Source organism: Acomys russatus, chromosome 14, assembly GCF_903995435.1.
Source record: "Acomys russatus chromosome 14, mAcoRus1.1, whole genome shotgun sequence".
NCBI classification, from domain to species: Eukaryota; Metazoa; Chordata; class Mammalia; order Rodentia; family Muridae; genus Acomys; species Acomys russatus.
Genome location: NC_067150.1, coordinates 30280042 through 30297577, shown reverse-complemented (window position 1 = coordinate 30297577; position 17536 = coordinate 30280042). Strand labels below are relative to the sequence as shown.

Here is a 17536-nt window from a genome sequence, read left to right as displayed (position 1 = left end):
AGTAGTGATCACAGCACTTGGTGGATGGTTCCAAGTTCAAGGCCAGCCAGGACTACATAAAAAGACTATTTCAACACCACCTCTACAAAAAGAATCTTACTGCAGCAATCAACATCAAGAGTCACTGGGCAATGGTTAGCACATGCCTTTAACTCCAGCATAAGGAGGCAGGGAAGCGCAGGCAGAGACCTCTGAATCTCAGACTAGCCTGGTCTCCAGAGTAAGTTCCAGAACATTCAAGACTACATAGAGAAACCCTGTCTCAAAAAGCAACAACAACAACAACAACAACAACAATGAAACAAAACCAAAAACAACATGAAAGTTATGTTGGGGGAAAAATTGAGAGTTTCAACTAATCCACATCATTCAACAGCATAGAAATGCTACCTTGACTTTCTCTCATTTTAGTATTTAAAAGATTTTAAGAAAACTTTGCTTGATAACTTAAGTTCAGCACACAACAGGACTTTGTACGTAGATGGTTTGTGACATTGCTATGTAAATACTCCCAGAATCAAAATTTCAGAAACATCTAGCTTTGACAGTTTTTAAGGCTATGCATGAGTATATATGTCTAACATGCAATTAACACACTGACATATGAACAAAGAAGGAAAAGGAGTCTTACTCCCTACCTAGAGAATTAAGCCTCAGTGAGGCTACAAAGTGAGTCCATGACAGCCAGGGCTATACAGAGAAACCCTGTCTCTAAAAACCAAAACCAAAACCAAAAGCATCATCATCATCATCATCATCAATATTTTTTAGGATTGTGTGATTATGCTGTGGTAAAGAATTTTAAAATTCTTCCATTTCTTCTTACTGTGATAGTACGGACACATTATTTACAGGAAAAAAATTTTATTGTGTTCTAAAATGGGCACAACACTGAACTCTCAAAGCTCAACTGCTGTTTTTTAATTTGAGCAGGAGAAGAAAATTACCCGCTTTGGCTCAAGCCTGGACGCTGCACAGCACCTGTACCCAGAGGAGGGGAGTTCTCTGAGGTAAGCTCTGACAGAACAGTAACACGGCATTTTGCTGCTCTCAGAGTCACCTGGATGCATAAAATGCAAAAGAATAAAAAATAAAGCACAAAAACTTTTGCAACAAAAACAAAAGGCAATTTTCGTTATGCAAAGGTGTGCAAGGATGGTGTTCAAACTTAGGGCAATAAGCCTCAATCAGAAACATCACATCTGAGGAGCTTTGGCTACTGCTAGTTGTTCTTACTTAGTTTTGCAGCAAGGTCCCACTATGTAGCCAAACTGGTCTCAAACTCTTCTGCCTCCTATTATCAGGTGCTGGAATTACAGGAGTAAAGCATTTGCTTTGAATTAGGTATTGTGTGTGCCTATTTTTTCAGGCCTGGGGCATGTGGGAACATGACAAAGAGCCCTCCTAGCAGATGCAAGGCTCTAGGCTCAGTGCCACAGTACTACAAAAACATAAATATCATAATTTTCTATTAGAATAAGGATCTGTAGTTTGTTTTTGTTTTTAAATCAGTTTTGTAACCAGGTGTGGTGACACACACCTGTAATCCGGGAAACCAAGAGATGAAGGTGGGCCAATCAGAATCTCACAGCCCTCAGTTATACAGTGAGCTACACAGTGAGGAGAACCTGGGTTACAGATACTGTCTTTAAAAAAGGGGGTGCGGCTTCTTCTTTTCATTGATATACTCCCAGTGCCTGTAATACCTGGCTTATGAAAATGGCTCCATAAACTTTGATGGATGTGTGACTAAAAACTCTTTAAAATTGGGTCTAGGCAGTTCAGATACGACATACCAGGTTGACTTGCTGACCTAACACATTCTTCTTTATATATCAAATCTAATCTTTCCATGTAGAGAAAAATATTCATAAATTAAATAAATAATAAAATCAGTTTTTGATTGATAAACTTTTATTTTTGCTTTATTAATATCATTTACAAACATAATTGGCTTATTCAAATAAATGAAGTAACCTAAAGAGAAAAAGTACTGTAAATTTCACAAGCTTGAGCTATTACAATGAAGCAGTCTCACAGACAGGAACTCCAACTAGAAAACAAAGAAATAAACAACTTCCTATCTACTCTATCAAATACACTGAATCAATCATATTTGCTAACCCAAAATATTATTATTCATTAACATGGCTGAAAACACACACAGAAAACCAAAATGATGACTGCTGTTCCTAGAATACCTGAGAACAGATACAAGTTTATTATTTCACTGTCTTAACAGGACAACCTGAGTGAAAAGATAGCACCCAATTAGTGCCAAGAAAAACAAAGTGTTTCCACAGGCTCTCAAGGAGTCTCCAAACTATGAATAAGTAATAATTACAAAGATTTAAACACAAATCTCTTTCCAAGGGCAGACATCTTTCACCTAGTATTCAGAAGATCACAAACTCCAGATAACTGTGGCACTTGCGTAAGAGGCACTAGTTCATTAAGGATCTGTTTTAAATACATAAGAAAGTTTCTGCAAAAACAGAAGCAGGCAGAATAGAGCATGGTGAATAAACTTCCCCTACAGTAAGAAAATTAAAGAGTATGTCCTTATCCCTATGACCTTAAAAATTGTTTAAAATCTAAAGCACTACCAGGCTTGCTGGTGCAAGTCTTTAATCCCAGCATTTGGGAGGCAGAGCCAGATGGATCCCTTGAATTTGAGCCCACCCTGGTCTACAAAGTGAGTTCCAGGACGGCCAGAAGAACTACATAGTGAAGCCCTGCCTCAGAATCACTCATGAATGAATGAGTGAGTGAGTGATAATAGTATTTGTTAGTTGTCTTTGAAACTCAGAGCTCTTTATTTCATTTCCTAAACATTATTTTTTATAGCAGCGGGGGGGGGGGGGGGGGCCGGGGAGGACTCATAAGGGAAAATACTGCTAATGCAGTGGCTCTCAACCTTCCTAATGCTATGACTCTTTAATACTATTCCTCATGCTGTGGTGACCCTCAACCATAAAATTATTTCACTGCTACTTCACAACTATAATTTTGCTACTGATATCAATCACAATGTAAATATCTGATACACAATTCCTGAGAAACGGTCACTCGCCCCTCAAAGGGGTATCAATCCACAGGTCGAGAATCGCTGTGCTAATGTGTCTTAGCCTAGTAACACAAGCATGCCTGTATGGTAATTAGCATATGAAATCTGGCCCAGCTTGGTGGCATACTCTTATAATCTGAATATTCCATAAGTGGAGGATTGCTGCAACTTTGAGGCTAACCTAATCTACCTAGTGAGGACTAGGCCTGCCAGGACTATCTTGCCTCAAAATACGTCAATTTTTTTTTAAGATTTACTTATTTATTATTATGTATATAGTGCTCTGCCTGCGTATACACTTGCATGCCAGAAGAGTGCATCGGCTCACATTATAGATGGTTGTGAGCCACCATGTGACTGCTGGGAATTGAACTCAGGACTTCTAGAAGAGCAGTCAGTGCTCTCAACCTCTGAACCATCTCTCCAGCCTAATATTTAATATTTTTAAAACTATAATCTTAGATCCTCTGGCAATGTTAAGAAAAGAGGTAGAAAATGAGGTAGGATAATCACTTCTGTCCACATCTGTCCAAATTGGACAGACCAAGGGCTAAGAGAATGTGTCTTCCAGGCCACAGGGCAGGGCCATCCTAACATGGTGTTCTATTTCTGTCTCACTGGGTTGTGAGTAATGAAGCCTATCACTTAGCCATGATGTCCCATGAAGGTCATATGACCATAGAAAGAACTGGCAGAACTTCTAGAATAAGTTAAGATCCAACAGATTACTTTAAGAACTGTGCCAGGTATGAAATCTGTTCTCCTCTCCCAAGCTTCCACTGCCACTGCTAACTCCCTGCAAGAATGACTTCACAATGACCTCCACTCTTACCTTTCTATTTACATTACTGCCAGTGAATGCTATAAAAAGAAGGGTAACTATGTCACTAGGTGGATCAAAATGCTTTGTTAGGGGAGGATAAAACCCCACTTCCCCAGCACATCCTCTGACTTCCAGTTTGCCACTAGTCTCCTGTCTTACTACCTACTCCCTTGACCCTTCACTCAACCAAGTGTTCCACTGGAGAATCTGGGGCTTTGTGCTGTGTTGAAATAACTCTCCAAAGGCACAGTGTAGGCATGTGATGGCTCAACAGGCAGATCAAAGAACTTGCTTCACAGGTCTGCTGACAAGTTTGATCATTGAAATGCACCTTCTTCTGGCCTCTGTAAGCACCAGGCGTACATGTGATGCACAGACATATATGCAGGCAAGATGCTCATACACATAAAATAAACAACTTTAAATATAAAGTGAAAACTTTTAACAAGAGCACAAGGCTAAACTGGACAGTGGTTACATGCCTTTAATCCCAGCACTTGGGAGGCAGAGGCAGGTGGATCTCTGTGAGTTCAAAGCCAGCATGGTACAAAGCAAGTCCAGGACAGCCAAGGCTACACAGAGAAACCCTGTCTCAAAAAACCAAAAATAAATAAATAAATAAATAAGAGCACAAGGCTGTTGATATGGCTCAGTGTGTAAGGGTGCTTGCCACCAAGCCTGACCCACCTGAGTTCAATCTCTGGGATCTACTTTGGTAAAAAGAGAACTAACTCCCAAAAGCAGTTGGACTGACTTGCACATATGTCATCGCATTTGAATGCCTGAGAAAACACACACACACACACACACACACACACACACACACACACACACACACCATACATACACATACACACACACCACACACACACCATACACACACATACACACACACACCATACACACAAACTAAAGAAATGTGATCAAAACTGTTAATCTCACCCCTGTATCTTCCAGGTCTCCCTGCCCACCCCCATGCCTGCCCCCCACCCACCCCCGGAGGGGAGGAGAAGAGGGGGGAGTAAGACGGGGGAATCTCATGCATGTAGCCCAGGGTGATCCTCCTGCCTCTATTCCCAAGGAGAGATTATAACTCAGCTCAGTCAACTTGTATCTGACTAAGAATGAGGTTGAGAAGTCAATTTTAGTGCCTTGTGACAACAGCCCATATAGGAGCTACAGAGACAATGTATATTGGAAAACAAAAACTGCTCTAGTAAAGAGTTTACTAGTAGTAGGTTGTAGTCCCAGTATTAGAGGAAGCTAAGGCGGGAGGATAATGAGTTTAGGACCAACTTGAGCTGCACAGTGATTTCTAGGATGGTCTGAGCTACAAAGCAACTCTTGCCATCCTGCCTGAGAGACAGGAGCAACAAGGTGAGGGGGCAGAGGGAGGGAGGGAGGGAGGGAGGGAGGAAGAGAGGGGAGGGGGAGGGGGAGGGAGGGAGGGAGGAGAGAGAGAGAGAGAGAGAGAGAGAGAGAGAGAGAGAGAGAGAGAGAGAGAGAGAGAAGTGCTGCAAGAGGGTAGCTACTAAGATGGTTGAACAGGGGTTGGCTTAGGTCAAAAGGATGGATGCAAGCAAGGGACATATGAGAAAACCAATCTTGGGGAAGGGGTGGACTGAGCCTGTGGGCACAGAGTAACAGGTGGTATCCTGGCTCTACAGTGCTACTCTATAGCAAATCTTACTGAAGGGCCTCAAGTGTCTCTGGGAATGGGTCCCTGCTGCTGCACACTCAACAAGCAAAGACTAGCACCTACTGCAATGTGCAAGAGAACAAAGAACCACAGCCACAAAACTTTAACACAATGTGCTGGTTAGTGAAAACACACACACAGACAGGAAAGTCAGGCAGGCCTGTCTCCCAAATGTAAAGCTTGGGCAGTGGAACATGGAGGAAGGGGTGAGCTGTAAGCTGTCGTCCCTTCCCCTGTTCCTCCAGCTCTTCTATTCTGCCATCTCCCGAGAATACCCAAGTGAGGACAACGCGACCCTGAGCTGCAAGTGCTCTCCTTCCTCTCATTTTCTTCATACTAGTTCTAGGTGTAAATAGTCTGGAGACCACCGAGACTGTGCTACAGAAGAAAGACAAGCCTGGAGGAATCAGGGAGGGGCAATACTGACGAGGACTGGGGAGAAGAAAATAAAGTGTGATGCAGGGGGTTTAAAAAAGGGGTATACACCACAGTCTGTGTTAGATGTTTCCACACCCACAGTTATTTAAGAGGCTCTGATGCTGGTCTGTCCGTGTTCAAACAGGACAGAACCTACTGGAGTAAAGTGCACATAGTGTCAGCAAGTTAATGTCTGGAAAGCACCTAGAACAGTAAGTACCCTGTGGTATATTATTGTAGCACTACATAGTGATTTTGTGAAAATAATTTCTATTTTATGTACTGATGTGAGTACTCATCCCCAGAGTAAAATATCTTCTTGCGTGTGGTAGTTAAAGATGCACAACTCTGGGTTTTCTTAAAGTTAAAATTAAGGAACGTAATGCATTATAGATATTTACACAACTACAGTTCAATACTACAAAAATATGCTAAGAACCAAAAACATTGCCTAGAACTGGCACATTCAATCAAATGCCATCCTGAAATTACCAGTTTACTCTTTCAGATGGTTCTTTACGACAATACCAAGCAATGTTCACATATCCAAAATCACGTCCTGGGCTGGAGAGATAGATGGCTCGGCCATTAAAGGCTAGGCTCACAACCAAAATCACATCCTTCACCAAAGGCCATGCATACACAACAAATTGTTCTTCAGTTAAAAGGCACTGCTTTTTAAAATCACTTAAAAAACTTTCGAACATTTCACTATTTACAACGATCCAGCCTAATTTGCTCCTGAGCTCCACACCAACTACCCATCTACTCTACTGCCTTCTGCCCTGTGAAACACGATGCTACCTTCAGGTGAAGCCCAGAAGCCTAGGATGGCATGCTCCTAAGGCACACCCACAGCACCCAGTGAGCTTACCATCAACACCAGCACAGCCAACCTTCACTACACAGCAACTGGTCCTTCGGGGTCCAGCTCCTCTAAGGTAAAGGCTCACCACTGTACTTCTCCAGTACTCTAAGTGATGAAAACTTAAGTAAGCCTTTATTTCACACCTTATTACTTACAGAAACCTTGGATGTTAAGGATTGGGTCCCACTGTATCAGGCAAAAAAGATAGCTAAAAGATAACCAGGACTATGGATTTCTTCTGCTGACCAAGTGACCTAAGAATCTTGGTAATTAGTGTCATTCCATTGTCTTTTTTAGAAGTAAAATTAGCCTCTGAATTTAGAATGACCAAAGCAATGACAGGTCTGAGACATTGCTTCCTTCAAATATAACAAGAATATTTCAAACTCCATAAACCTGCTAACACCAACAAGAATATTACAAGGAGGCCGGGCACTATGGTGCATTCCTTTAGCCCCAGCACCCAGGGAGGCAGAGGCAGGTGGAATGAGTTTGAGGCCAGCCTGGTTTACAAAGAAGTCCTGGAAAGCCAAGGCTACATGGAGAAACTCTGTCTCAAAAAACCCAGGGAAGAGGGAGGGGAGAAGAATAATATTACTAGGAGTTTTCAGATTCACAGTACATTACTCATAAATTTTACAGACATCTTTGTCTTATTCATCCCAAACCAGAGTTAGTAGTGTTTTGTACATCCTAGTAATTCCTATAAACCCTTAAATGTTTTTAAATTTAACTTGCATGTATGTATGTGCACCACATCCTTACCAGTGCCCAGGTATCAGATCCCCTGAAACTGGAGCTACAAATAGCTGTGAGCCACTATGTGGCTGCTGGAAACTAAACCAAAGTCCTTTGAAAGCACAACAAATGCTCCTAATTGCTGAGCCATTTATTTCTCCAGCCCCTGATCTAAATGTTCACTATTTGCCTATAAATGTTTTAGAAGGTACATGAATTTCAAAAGTCTTTGGGGACTACATAGCAGAAAGCTTGAACACCATTAGTTCCAGAGTTACCCTGGTCAATGTAACAGCACTGACATATATGACTATTCACATTTAAGTTAAATTAAATTAAAAACTCATCTGCAGTCGCTCTGGTGACATGTCAATTATTAACAGCACCTGTGGTGAGTGACGGCTGTAACAGGTAATGCAGATGTAAAGGCAGAGACCCAAGAACCTAACGCCTGCCCCAGTCAGCCTAGAATACTTTTAGCTCTTGGCCTAAAATCTCTCCCAACTCGAACAGTGAACCATTTCCAGGTTGCTCCCGCAGAGAAATAGAATGGCATGACAGCTGAAAGGAGCTCTGACCTCCCTTAGCAGTCTTGAGTATGTGGCCAAGAGAACCCTTTTAAAGACTGCTTAATACTCCAACAACATTCAATATAGTGGTCATGAAAGTGGTTATTTAAAGGTTTTAAGTAATGTAATTGAAGCTAAACATAATTTAAAACCAGCTACTTGGGCACACTAGTCACATTCCGAGGGGCCAGTGTCACATGTAACTGATAGCAACCACACTGAACCAACACATACGAACATTCCCACCATCACACAAAGTTTTGCAGGACAGCAATGTTTATACTACAGGGCTTGTTTTGTATTTTTCCTTTGGGGGGTTTTTAGTCAGGATCTGATGTCAGCCAAGCCAGCCTGTCTCTATAGCCAAGAATGAACGACTGTGAGCTCCTGACCTCCTGCCTCCACCTCCCAACTGTTGAGATTCTCCTGTTCCACCATGCCTCCTTGGCTGTCCCGGGGAAGGAGCCCGCGGCTTAGCCACACTGGGCAAGTATTCCTGCCACAGCTACACCTATACACTTTATAAATGTTTTTCTTTTACTTTTCTTGTTGTTGTTGTTTTTTTTTTTTTTCCTGATGGTTAGACTGAGTTTGGACACATTTATGGAAACACAACTATGAACATATCTACAAAGGTGTTTCCAAAAGGTCTGAAGAAGGAATCCACTGAATGCTGTGGTGCCATCTCCAATGTGATGAGGTCTCAGGCTGAATAAGAAACACACAGCACTGAACAGCAGCACTCATCTCCCTGTTTCCTTACTGGGACCATGATTTCCCTGCCATAGTGGACTACACCTGCAAACTGTGAGCCAAGGAGCCCCTCCTTCCCCAAGTGGCTTTTGTAGAATATTTTGTTACATCAATAAAAAACAGTAACTAATATAGAGTCTCTACATATCCCAGATTAGCTTGGCACTTTTCACGCAGCCCATGGCAGCCTTGAATTTGCAGTCCTCCTGCCTCTGCCTCCTTAGTGCTGCTATTACAAATGTAAGCCATCAGGCTCAAATACATATTTAATGCTACCCTTCATTAGATTAAAAAAAAAAAAAAAGTAAGTGAGACTCCCATTCATTCACAGTTTTCTAGTGGGACTTGTAGCTCTTTACAGCTGAAAGCCTACAAGTAAGGCTCATGAGACCGGGCTCTGATAACTAGGATGGCCTTGACCTCACTATACAGCCAGGGTGGCCTTAGCCTTCTGCTCAGCCCCCTAGTGCTGGGATTATATGCTTGAGCCACCACATTCTACTCAAAGAAAACAGGTTTTGTTGGTTGTTGTTGTTTCAGGCAGCGCTATGGACAGAACCCAAGGCCTTACAATGCTAGGCAAATAACTGTTATACCACTGAGCCACACTCCCAATCCCAAACAAGGAAACTTTCAAGTGATACACAAGCTTTCAAGTGACAGTAAGATAGGGACAACAGAATTCAGAATATGTAACAAATGGCAAGAAAAGAACTTGTTAGATCTATTTATGTGGCTTACAACATTTCTTGGAGCTCTTTCAATATAAAGACGAAAAGTCCTGTCTACAAACATCAAAATAAAGTCCGCAGGGATGGGCAGTCCATTAAAATGCCTGTACAGGGAGAAAGGCGTTTTTGGTTGGTTTTTTTTTTTTTTTTTTTTTTTGGCTCCAAGTTAACTCAGCTCTACTGAGTTAACAAACAGAAAGCATAGCTAAAATAAAGGACCAAATAACATTGTACTGTGTTTGGGTGTTAAATTAAAAAAAATGCATTCCAACATAATGACAAATGACAAAAAACCTAAGCAATGTCCCAAGAGAATTAACTGTTTGTTTGCTAGACAGAAGACTCTCTTGGTTAAGCATGGGCATAGCAAAGACAAGTTTGTCAGGTAACACACAGGCACCTTGCCTTTCAACTTCAGGCAAAGCTAGACATATACATCTGTTCAGAGACATAAAGCCAACTCTCAAGAGGCAAATTTTTGGCAAACACCCAAAAATATGTGACTTGAGAATGAGGTTTGAAATGCATCAGATTAACTGACTGAAGTGTGAATGTGGCATCTGGCTCAGAATTGAATGCTTTCATGAACTCTAAATCAAGACGGTCTCTCAGCTACTGAGGATGCACTAGAAGATGGCTTCCTTTTCAAGTTATCACACTTACAATCTGCATTAGTTCTATGCCACTTAATCAAGTGCTGCTCAGCCTCGCATCACTTGTGCTGTTTCATACATCTTCTCAGCTCTTCGGTGTGTGGATACACGCTTCAGCTGCAGTACAAGCTTAGATTACAGGAACTGTATTTAACAGGTTTTCTGTATTCAGACGACTAACAGCCCCACAAATAACACACACTCACGGTCCATTTGGTGAATGAACATATGAAGAAAAGGTTTATAAAAAAGGAAAAAAATACAAGGTAAACAAAACAACACAAAAAGAAAAAAAAACCAACCCTCTATATTTGTTTATCTGACTCAAAATTGGGCTGGAATTGTTAGCAAACACATTTTCTTCTGGCCAACAAAAACGCAAGAAATTTTCAGAATAAACAATCTGTGTAGTAAAGCAGTTTCAAACACATCTATTTTATCCAAAAGAGAGAACAAATGCCAACATCATGGCAGACATCAAATGAAACTCTACAATGCTAAACAATATTTATGTCTAACTTTCCATTAAGATACTCTAGGCTTAGAAACATAGTTGTGAACAGTATTTTAAAAGCTGAACTTCAGTAACAAAATGCAAGCATTGTTAATATTTATAATCTTAATACTTTCACTGTATAAATAACAAGCACAGTCTGGAGAAGTAATGTACTTTAAGAAAGGTAGCTGGGAGAGGGGCTGGGATAAGAGTCAGCCTTCCAGTGCCTTTTTAGGTGGAAAGCTGTTCCATGTTAGAAATTGTCTAAATGAAAAAACTGGTTTCCATTCATCTCTTTTCAAGTCAAGAAGAAATTATTTACTGGAGGTCGCCATGGTGGCACAGTCCTATAATCCCAACACTCAACAAGGTAAACAAGATCAGAAGTTCAAAACCAGCCTCAACTACATATTAAGTTCAAAATCAGCCTCTGTTACATGAAGCCATGTTTCAAAAAATTAAAAAAAGAAAAATTTTACTAATATGTATGTCTGTCTACACTCCAGAACTCCTGTTTAATATATATCTGTGCATCACTTGTGTGGCTGGTGCTCCTGGAAACCACAAGAAGACATCAGAGCCCACTGGGATGAGATGTTTGTAACCCTACATGTGGGTGCTGAGAACCAAAGCCAGATTCCGTAGAAGAACAGTGCTCTTAACCACTAAGCCATCTTTCCATGCTCTTCACTGACTTTACACAAATAAATTTTTACAGAATTTCAAATATACTACAAAAGAAATAGAATTGATTCACATGGTATTCTTTCTCTCTGTGAGCCTCTGTTATTAAGGCTTTTTTTTTTTTTTTTTTTTTTGCTTTTGTAAGACTAGGTTATTGAGACCACCACAAGGAAGCAATGGATTGGGCAGTAACCACAGAATTGCCTGCAGTTGTTCTGCAATGCTGAGAATTGAACCCAGGGCAATTCTACATGCTAACCACATGCTCTAACTCTGACACTCTATCCCTGGGCTTACATTTAAATAAGCTACATCACACTATACAAGAACTTCCTGGTTTGGAGGCTGGAGAGATGACTGAGTAATAAGTACTTGCTGCTCTTGCTGAGGACCCAGGGTTTGGTTCCCAGCACCCACCCACAACCATCCATAATTCTGGGTCCTTTATCTGACCTCTGTAGTCACCAGACACTCACATGGTTGTGTACACACACACACACACACACACCACTCACTTAAAATAAATAACTTAAATAGCTGGGCAGTAGTGGCGTACACCTTTAATCCCAGCACTCTGGAGGCAGAGGCAGACAGATTTCAGAGTTCAAGATAAGCATGGTCTACAGAGCAAGTTCCAGGACAGCCAGGGCTGCACAGAGAAACCCTGTCTTGAAGTCCCCTACCCCTAGTCCCCAAAAATAAACCTCAAATTTTTTTTCTAGTTCTTTTCATTTTTGTACAACTAAAAACAAAGATATTACTGACTGGGTTTCTTTCTTTCTTTTTTCTTTTCTGATTTACTTATGTGCATGAGTGCATATGTATGCGTGTACCAGCATTCCATGTATGTGTGGGTACCCAGAGGCCAGAGGAGGGCATTAAATCCCCTGTAGGTGGTGCTGGAGACATGGCTCAGAGGTTAGGCGCACTGGTTGCTTTTCCAGAGGTCCTGAGTTCAATTCCCAGCAACCACATGGTGGCTCACAACCATCTAAAATGAGATCTGGTGCCCTCTTCTGGTATTCAGGCATACGTGGAGGCAGAACACTATTTACTTAATAAATAAATAAATCTTTAAAAAAAAAAAAACCCCTCTGTACGTGTAGTTACAGGTGGTTGCCAGGACCCACTATGATGCTGTAAGCATTTTTTTAAAAAGATGTATTTATTTTATTATGTATACAGTGTTCTACCTGCATGCAACTCCTGCAGGCCAGAAGAGGACACCAAATCTCATTATAGATGGTTGTGAGTCACCACGTGGTTGTCGTGAATTGAACTCAGGATCTCTGGAAGAGCAGCCAGTGCTCTTAATCTCTGAGCCATCTCTCCAGCCTCCAGCCTTTCCTTTTGCACTTCTCATTAATACAATAGTGACATAATGCTTCCAAATTACTGTTCTAAGCTGGCATTTCTAAAAACTGGGACCTAAAGATTTATTTGTAGGTCAAAGACTCTAAGAACTTAAGGTATTCTTCCAAGTACATTTTTATATCCTGGGCAACTATTTCATAACTATATGTTTTCAATGACTACATTTGCTTCTATGCTTACCAACACATTTACAGTTTTCTAAAGGGACAAAATTTGGGAAAATGTTAACAGTTTTATCTTTGTATTTGTCCACAGTGCTGGGGATTGACTCCAAGGCCTTATAGAAATGAGGCAAGCACTCTACCACAGAGCTAACTCCTCTGCCCTTCCAAGCTTAGCTTTAATGCAGTATTTTTAAAAGTGAGTCCCAAAGTGTGTACTTTATAACGTAACACTACTATAAGTTTTTATACCAGAAACAATTTTTTTATCAACTCCACACAAGTCTAGACATACCTGAGAAGAGGGACACTCAGTTGAGGAAATGCCTCAGACTAGTTATAGGCATTCTCTTAATGCTAATTGCTCTGGGAGGGGCCAGCCCACTCTAGTGGTGCCATCCCTGGAAAGGTGTTGAGTAGGCTGTGAAAGAAGGGTAGCTGAGCAAGCCAGGGGAAGCAAGCCAGTAAACAGTGTTCCTATGCGGTCTCTGCTCCAGCTCCTACCTACAGACTCCTTTCTTGGGCTCCTGTCCTGGTGCTGTTGCTTGAATGGAAATGGTCTCCACAGACTCATATATTTAAGTGCTTGGTGCCTAGCTGGTGGAACTGTTCTGGGAAGGATTAGGAAGTGCGGCTTGTTAAATGAGGTGTGTCACTGGAGGTAAGCTTTGAGGTTTCAAAAGCCCAGCCAGGCCCATCCTCCTCCTCTCTGCCTCCTGCTAGAGAATCAGATGGAAGCTCTTACCTACTGACTCAGTGCCGTGCCTGTCTGGCTGCTGCTGCCATACTTGTACCACCATGATGGACTCACTCTCTGAAACTGTAAGCAAGGCCCCAACTACATGTTGTTCTTTAATAAACTGCCTTGGTCATGGTGTCTCTTCAAAGCAATAGAAAAGTAACTAAGATACCTGGCTTCTCTAAATAACGGGCTGTAACTTGTAAGACAAATAAACACATTGGTTTTGGTCAGTGCTTTATCACAGCAGCAACAACAACAACAACAACAACAACAAAAACAAAAACAAAAACAACAAAAAAAAAAAAAAACCCAAAAACAACTTCCAAAACTCTTTCTAAATTCTGTTAGGTGAATGAAGCATTTATTCAGTGCCTACTGTATGCTGGTGTGTCAAGGACAAGACAGCGTAGAATTTGTCCTTATAGAACCTTTAACTCTAGGAGGAAATATCAGCATTAACAGAATCTGAGTTCCTTGATACAAATCATTTTGAGCGAAGACTTTATAAAACAAAACATACATCAGCCCTTCTTGTCTGATAATTGCTACAGCGTATCAGAGACCCATCATCTCATAATCGCAAAAGACTAAATGTTTGAGGTCAACTTGGTCTTACCTGTCTGAAAACAGGTAAACTGATCCTCTAAATTCTTCAGAGGCTCAATCTCCTTTCTCTGCTTTAGATTTCCTTCTCATAACTGGACAATGAAGCATTCCAACTAGATATTCCCTGGTTGTTTGAGAAACAATTTTATGGAGAGATTTATGTTCAGCAAGATTTTGAAAGTACACTTTGAAAATCCTATGAATAAAAATCAAGAAAACAGGCATAGTTTATAAATGCCTAAGACACTCAGAATTCCAGAAAAGTTTGTGGACAGATGCTATCCAGGGCAGCTCAAAGAAACTGCCCCAAATTTAACATGAATGACCCTGAACAGAGCAATGAATGAAATCCAAAGAACAACAGTTTTTCACTATTACATATTATTTCAATGACATTCTTGTTTAACAAAGTAGTTCAATAAGAATCCTCAAATGTACATTATCAAATTATCTAACTTAGCTTTCTATTAGGTGCCAAATTCCTTGAACAGTTGGTAATAATGAAACAGCTGTTTATGAACCAAATTTTCTAAGTAACAATGTCTCCAAAAGGACATCACTGGATCCAAGGCCTCATGAACTCTGGCACAATCTCCCCAATTCAGTGTGATTACAGACAACTGTTCTTATTGGGTTTTATGGTTGTTCTCTCATGTGCTTATTTTCAGTTAAAACTCTTCTTAGTTTTTTTCACTCCCCAGAAAAAAATAGCCTACACTATCAGACACGAACACTATGACTAAGTACTGTAAGTGTTTTCAATGAAAATTGGGAGAAACTTTTATCAGACACCAGAATGGGGGAAAGAACAGCTTCCTGTCTGAAAAGACAGATACGAACGCCTGGACAAATCATTTGAAACAGCAAACCAATACGCAGGCTGATGGTAAAATCTAGCCCACATTAAGACTCTGCATTTAAACATGCAGATTCATAAGGGTGGCCAGATGCACACTCAGTTTTACTTGTCAGCATCCAGCACCTTAACTAGAGCAGTAAAAACTGGGTGTCAAGAAATAGAAGCCTCCTGCCTCTCAAGCCAACCTGACTCTGTACAGATCGCCAATCCAAGTCCCAATACATCCCTCAGCCAGACTAACGTTCAAGGTGTCCTCTACCTCCACGGTAACAATACACGAAAAGTCTTTCACTAAGCTTTTCCAGCTCTCCAAAAGCACCTCACATCCTGCTAGTCTTTACCACCTCAAGTGACAAGCAATGCGACTAACACAAAAGGCCAGCCACCCCAAGGCTTTTCTTAAATCTCCAGCACTTGCAGCTACACTGGGCGCTCACCCGGCCCCCTGCTGCCCTTCCTCAGTTCCATCCCAGCTGGAAAGCTTCAGCCTGGGTGGGATGCCCTCTACCTGGGAACAAAGCAGTGCGGCCGACAGTGCGGGCCAGCGCACAAAAAGAAACTAGGAACTTCAGAGCGTAGGAACATCCTCAATTGGCAAGAAAGAGGGGCGGCGGCAGACACGCCCAACTTCAAACTCAGGAAACCTACGGGCTGGCGGCCATCTGGAAAAGAAGCGCCCCTTCCCAGCGAGAGAAGAAAGAGGCGGAGGAGACGAGAGGGGTACCCGGGGGCCCGGGAGGGGAGCCCCGCGCTCGGCCCGGCCCCCGCCCCCAGGCCCGCTTCCCCGCCTTCTCTGCCTCTGGTTCGCTGACCCAGGCAGGGCGGCCGGTTACCTTGATGCGCTCCCGGCACTGGGACGGGGTCCGCTCGTAGCCCAGCTCGGCCAGGGCCCGGGACACGCGCTCGTACATGGCCGGCCCAGGGGCCTTGCTGCCGAATACCGTGCCGGCTCCCTCCAGCTGCTGGTACCGCGCCTCCACCAGCCGCTCGTTGCCCCACACAGCGATGAGCGCGTTCGTCTCTGCCGGCGTCCACGACATGCCCCGGCAGGCGGCGGCAGCGGCCGCCGCAGCCCCGCCACCGCCACCGCCGCCGCCGGGCGAGAAGGAGACCGAGGACGAGGCAGCGCTGCGGCCCCCCAGCCCCAGCCCGAGACCCCCGGACGCCGCGGCCCCCGAGCCCGCCGCGCTGCCCGGCCCGAGAGGGGAGGCTCCCCGCGGCGTGGAAGGGTCGGACAGCGATGGGTTCCCGTCGCTCAGGTCGCCGGGAGAAGCCGGAGACAGCACCTCCATCTTCGGAATTTTTAGCGGCGAGTTGGCGGGCAGCTCCGAGCCACAGGGCGCAGCCATCTTCCAAGCCGCCGCCGCTGCACCGCCCGGAAGTGACGCACCCGCGCATCCGGCCACCGCGGTCTAGGGGCTACTCTGGGTCCTGGCCCGGGGCTGGGTGGTTCACTGCGAGTTTAGGGAGGGGAGGACGTGTCCGTCTGGCTTTAGCGGCGGCAGATCTTACCCTTTCCCCTCCAGCCTGCTAGCGCTGGCCGCTCCCCCTCTGGACGCTAGGGGCTGGGATCCGGCTAGCGATAGATTGGAGCAGAGAAGGGTGGGAGCTTGAGGGCGCGGGAGTGAGGGACTGATTGGGGCTTCCCCACTTCCTCTCCAATCTCGGCCCTCACCGCAGAGGCCCGCGAGGGGCTCGAATTAAGGACGAACTGGCCGTTTCTATTTTCCTGTCTCCTCCCTCCTAAATCCACCTTTAGGTACAGAAACCGATGTCCACGGTGGAGTTAGTTTAGGGAGCCCTACAAAGGGTATGTGGAGGAAGGCAAGGCGCGAAGGCTGCACAGACCAGTCCTGGACGAGATTTTTAAAGAACAGGTCTGAGCTGGAGTTTGTACTCTTTAGCTTTTCAAGAATCTTGTCCATTGTAGCAACTCTGATTCCACTCACTTGTTCGGCTGGGCAAACACCCTACCACTGGGCCACACCCACAAACCCTCAGTTGTACGCGTGGTTTGTTTTCTTGTTACTCTGGCTAGATGCAGCCAATGACAGAGTAGATTATTTCTTGCTTTTGTACTGTATATGTAATGGAGACAAGAAAGAGCGGCAGAGTCTAGCAGAATAGCTACTCCAGTATCTCAGTACTCTGCGATTTGGAAGTAACTTAAAATCTCCCGGTTTTCCATCCTGTCGAGTGCAAGGGTATGAAAAGCACTGTCAATTATGACAGCTCTTGTGACCTAGTGATTAATTGGCACACATGAGTCACTCCTGAATATTTCCGCAAAGTGAAC

The 17536-nt window shown here is 43.3% G+C and overlaps 1 protein-coding gene across 12 annotated transcripts in view; it reads right to left on the bottom strand.

The window, feature by feature from the left end:
* Window positions 1-16691, bottom strand: part of Msantd2 (Myb/SANT DNA binding domain containing 2) — a 37778-nt gene extending 21087 nt beyond the window's left edge. For 2 of the 12 annotated variants that reach the window (XR_007831816.1, XM_051156192.1), the window contains exon 1: window positions 16074-16688. Coding sequence is in view for 5 of the 12 variants with exons in the window: in XM_051156192.1 (XP_051012149.1) it covers window positions 16074-16589 (516 nt within the window). In the remaining 7 variants the exon portion in view is untranslated. Of the gene's footprint in view, window positions 1-14092; window positions 15126-16073 lie in introns of those variants that run through there. The other 10 variants (XR_007831815.1, XR_007831814.1, XM_051156186.1 and 7 more) reach the window with 8 other exon arrangements.
* Between the last annotated feature and the right edge of the window lie 845 nt (window positions 16692-17536).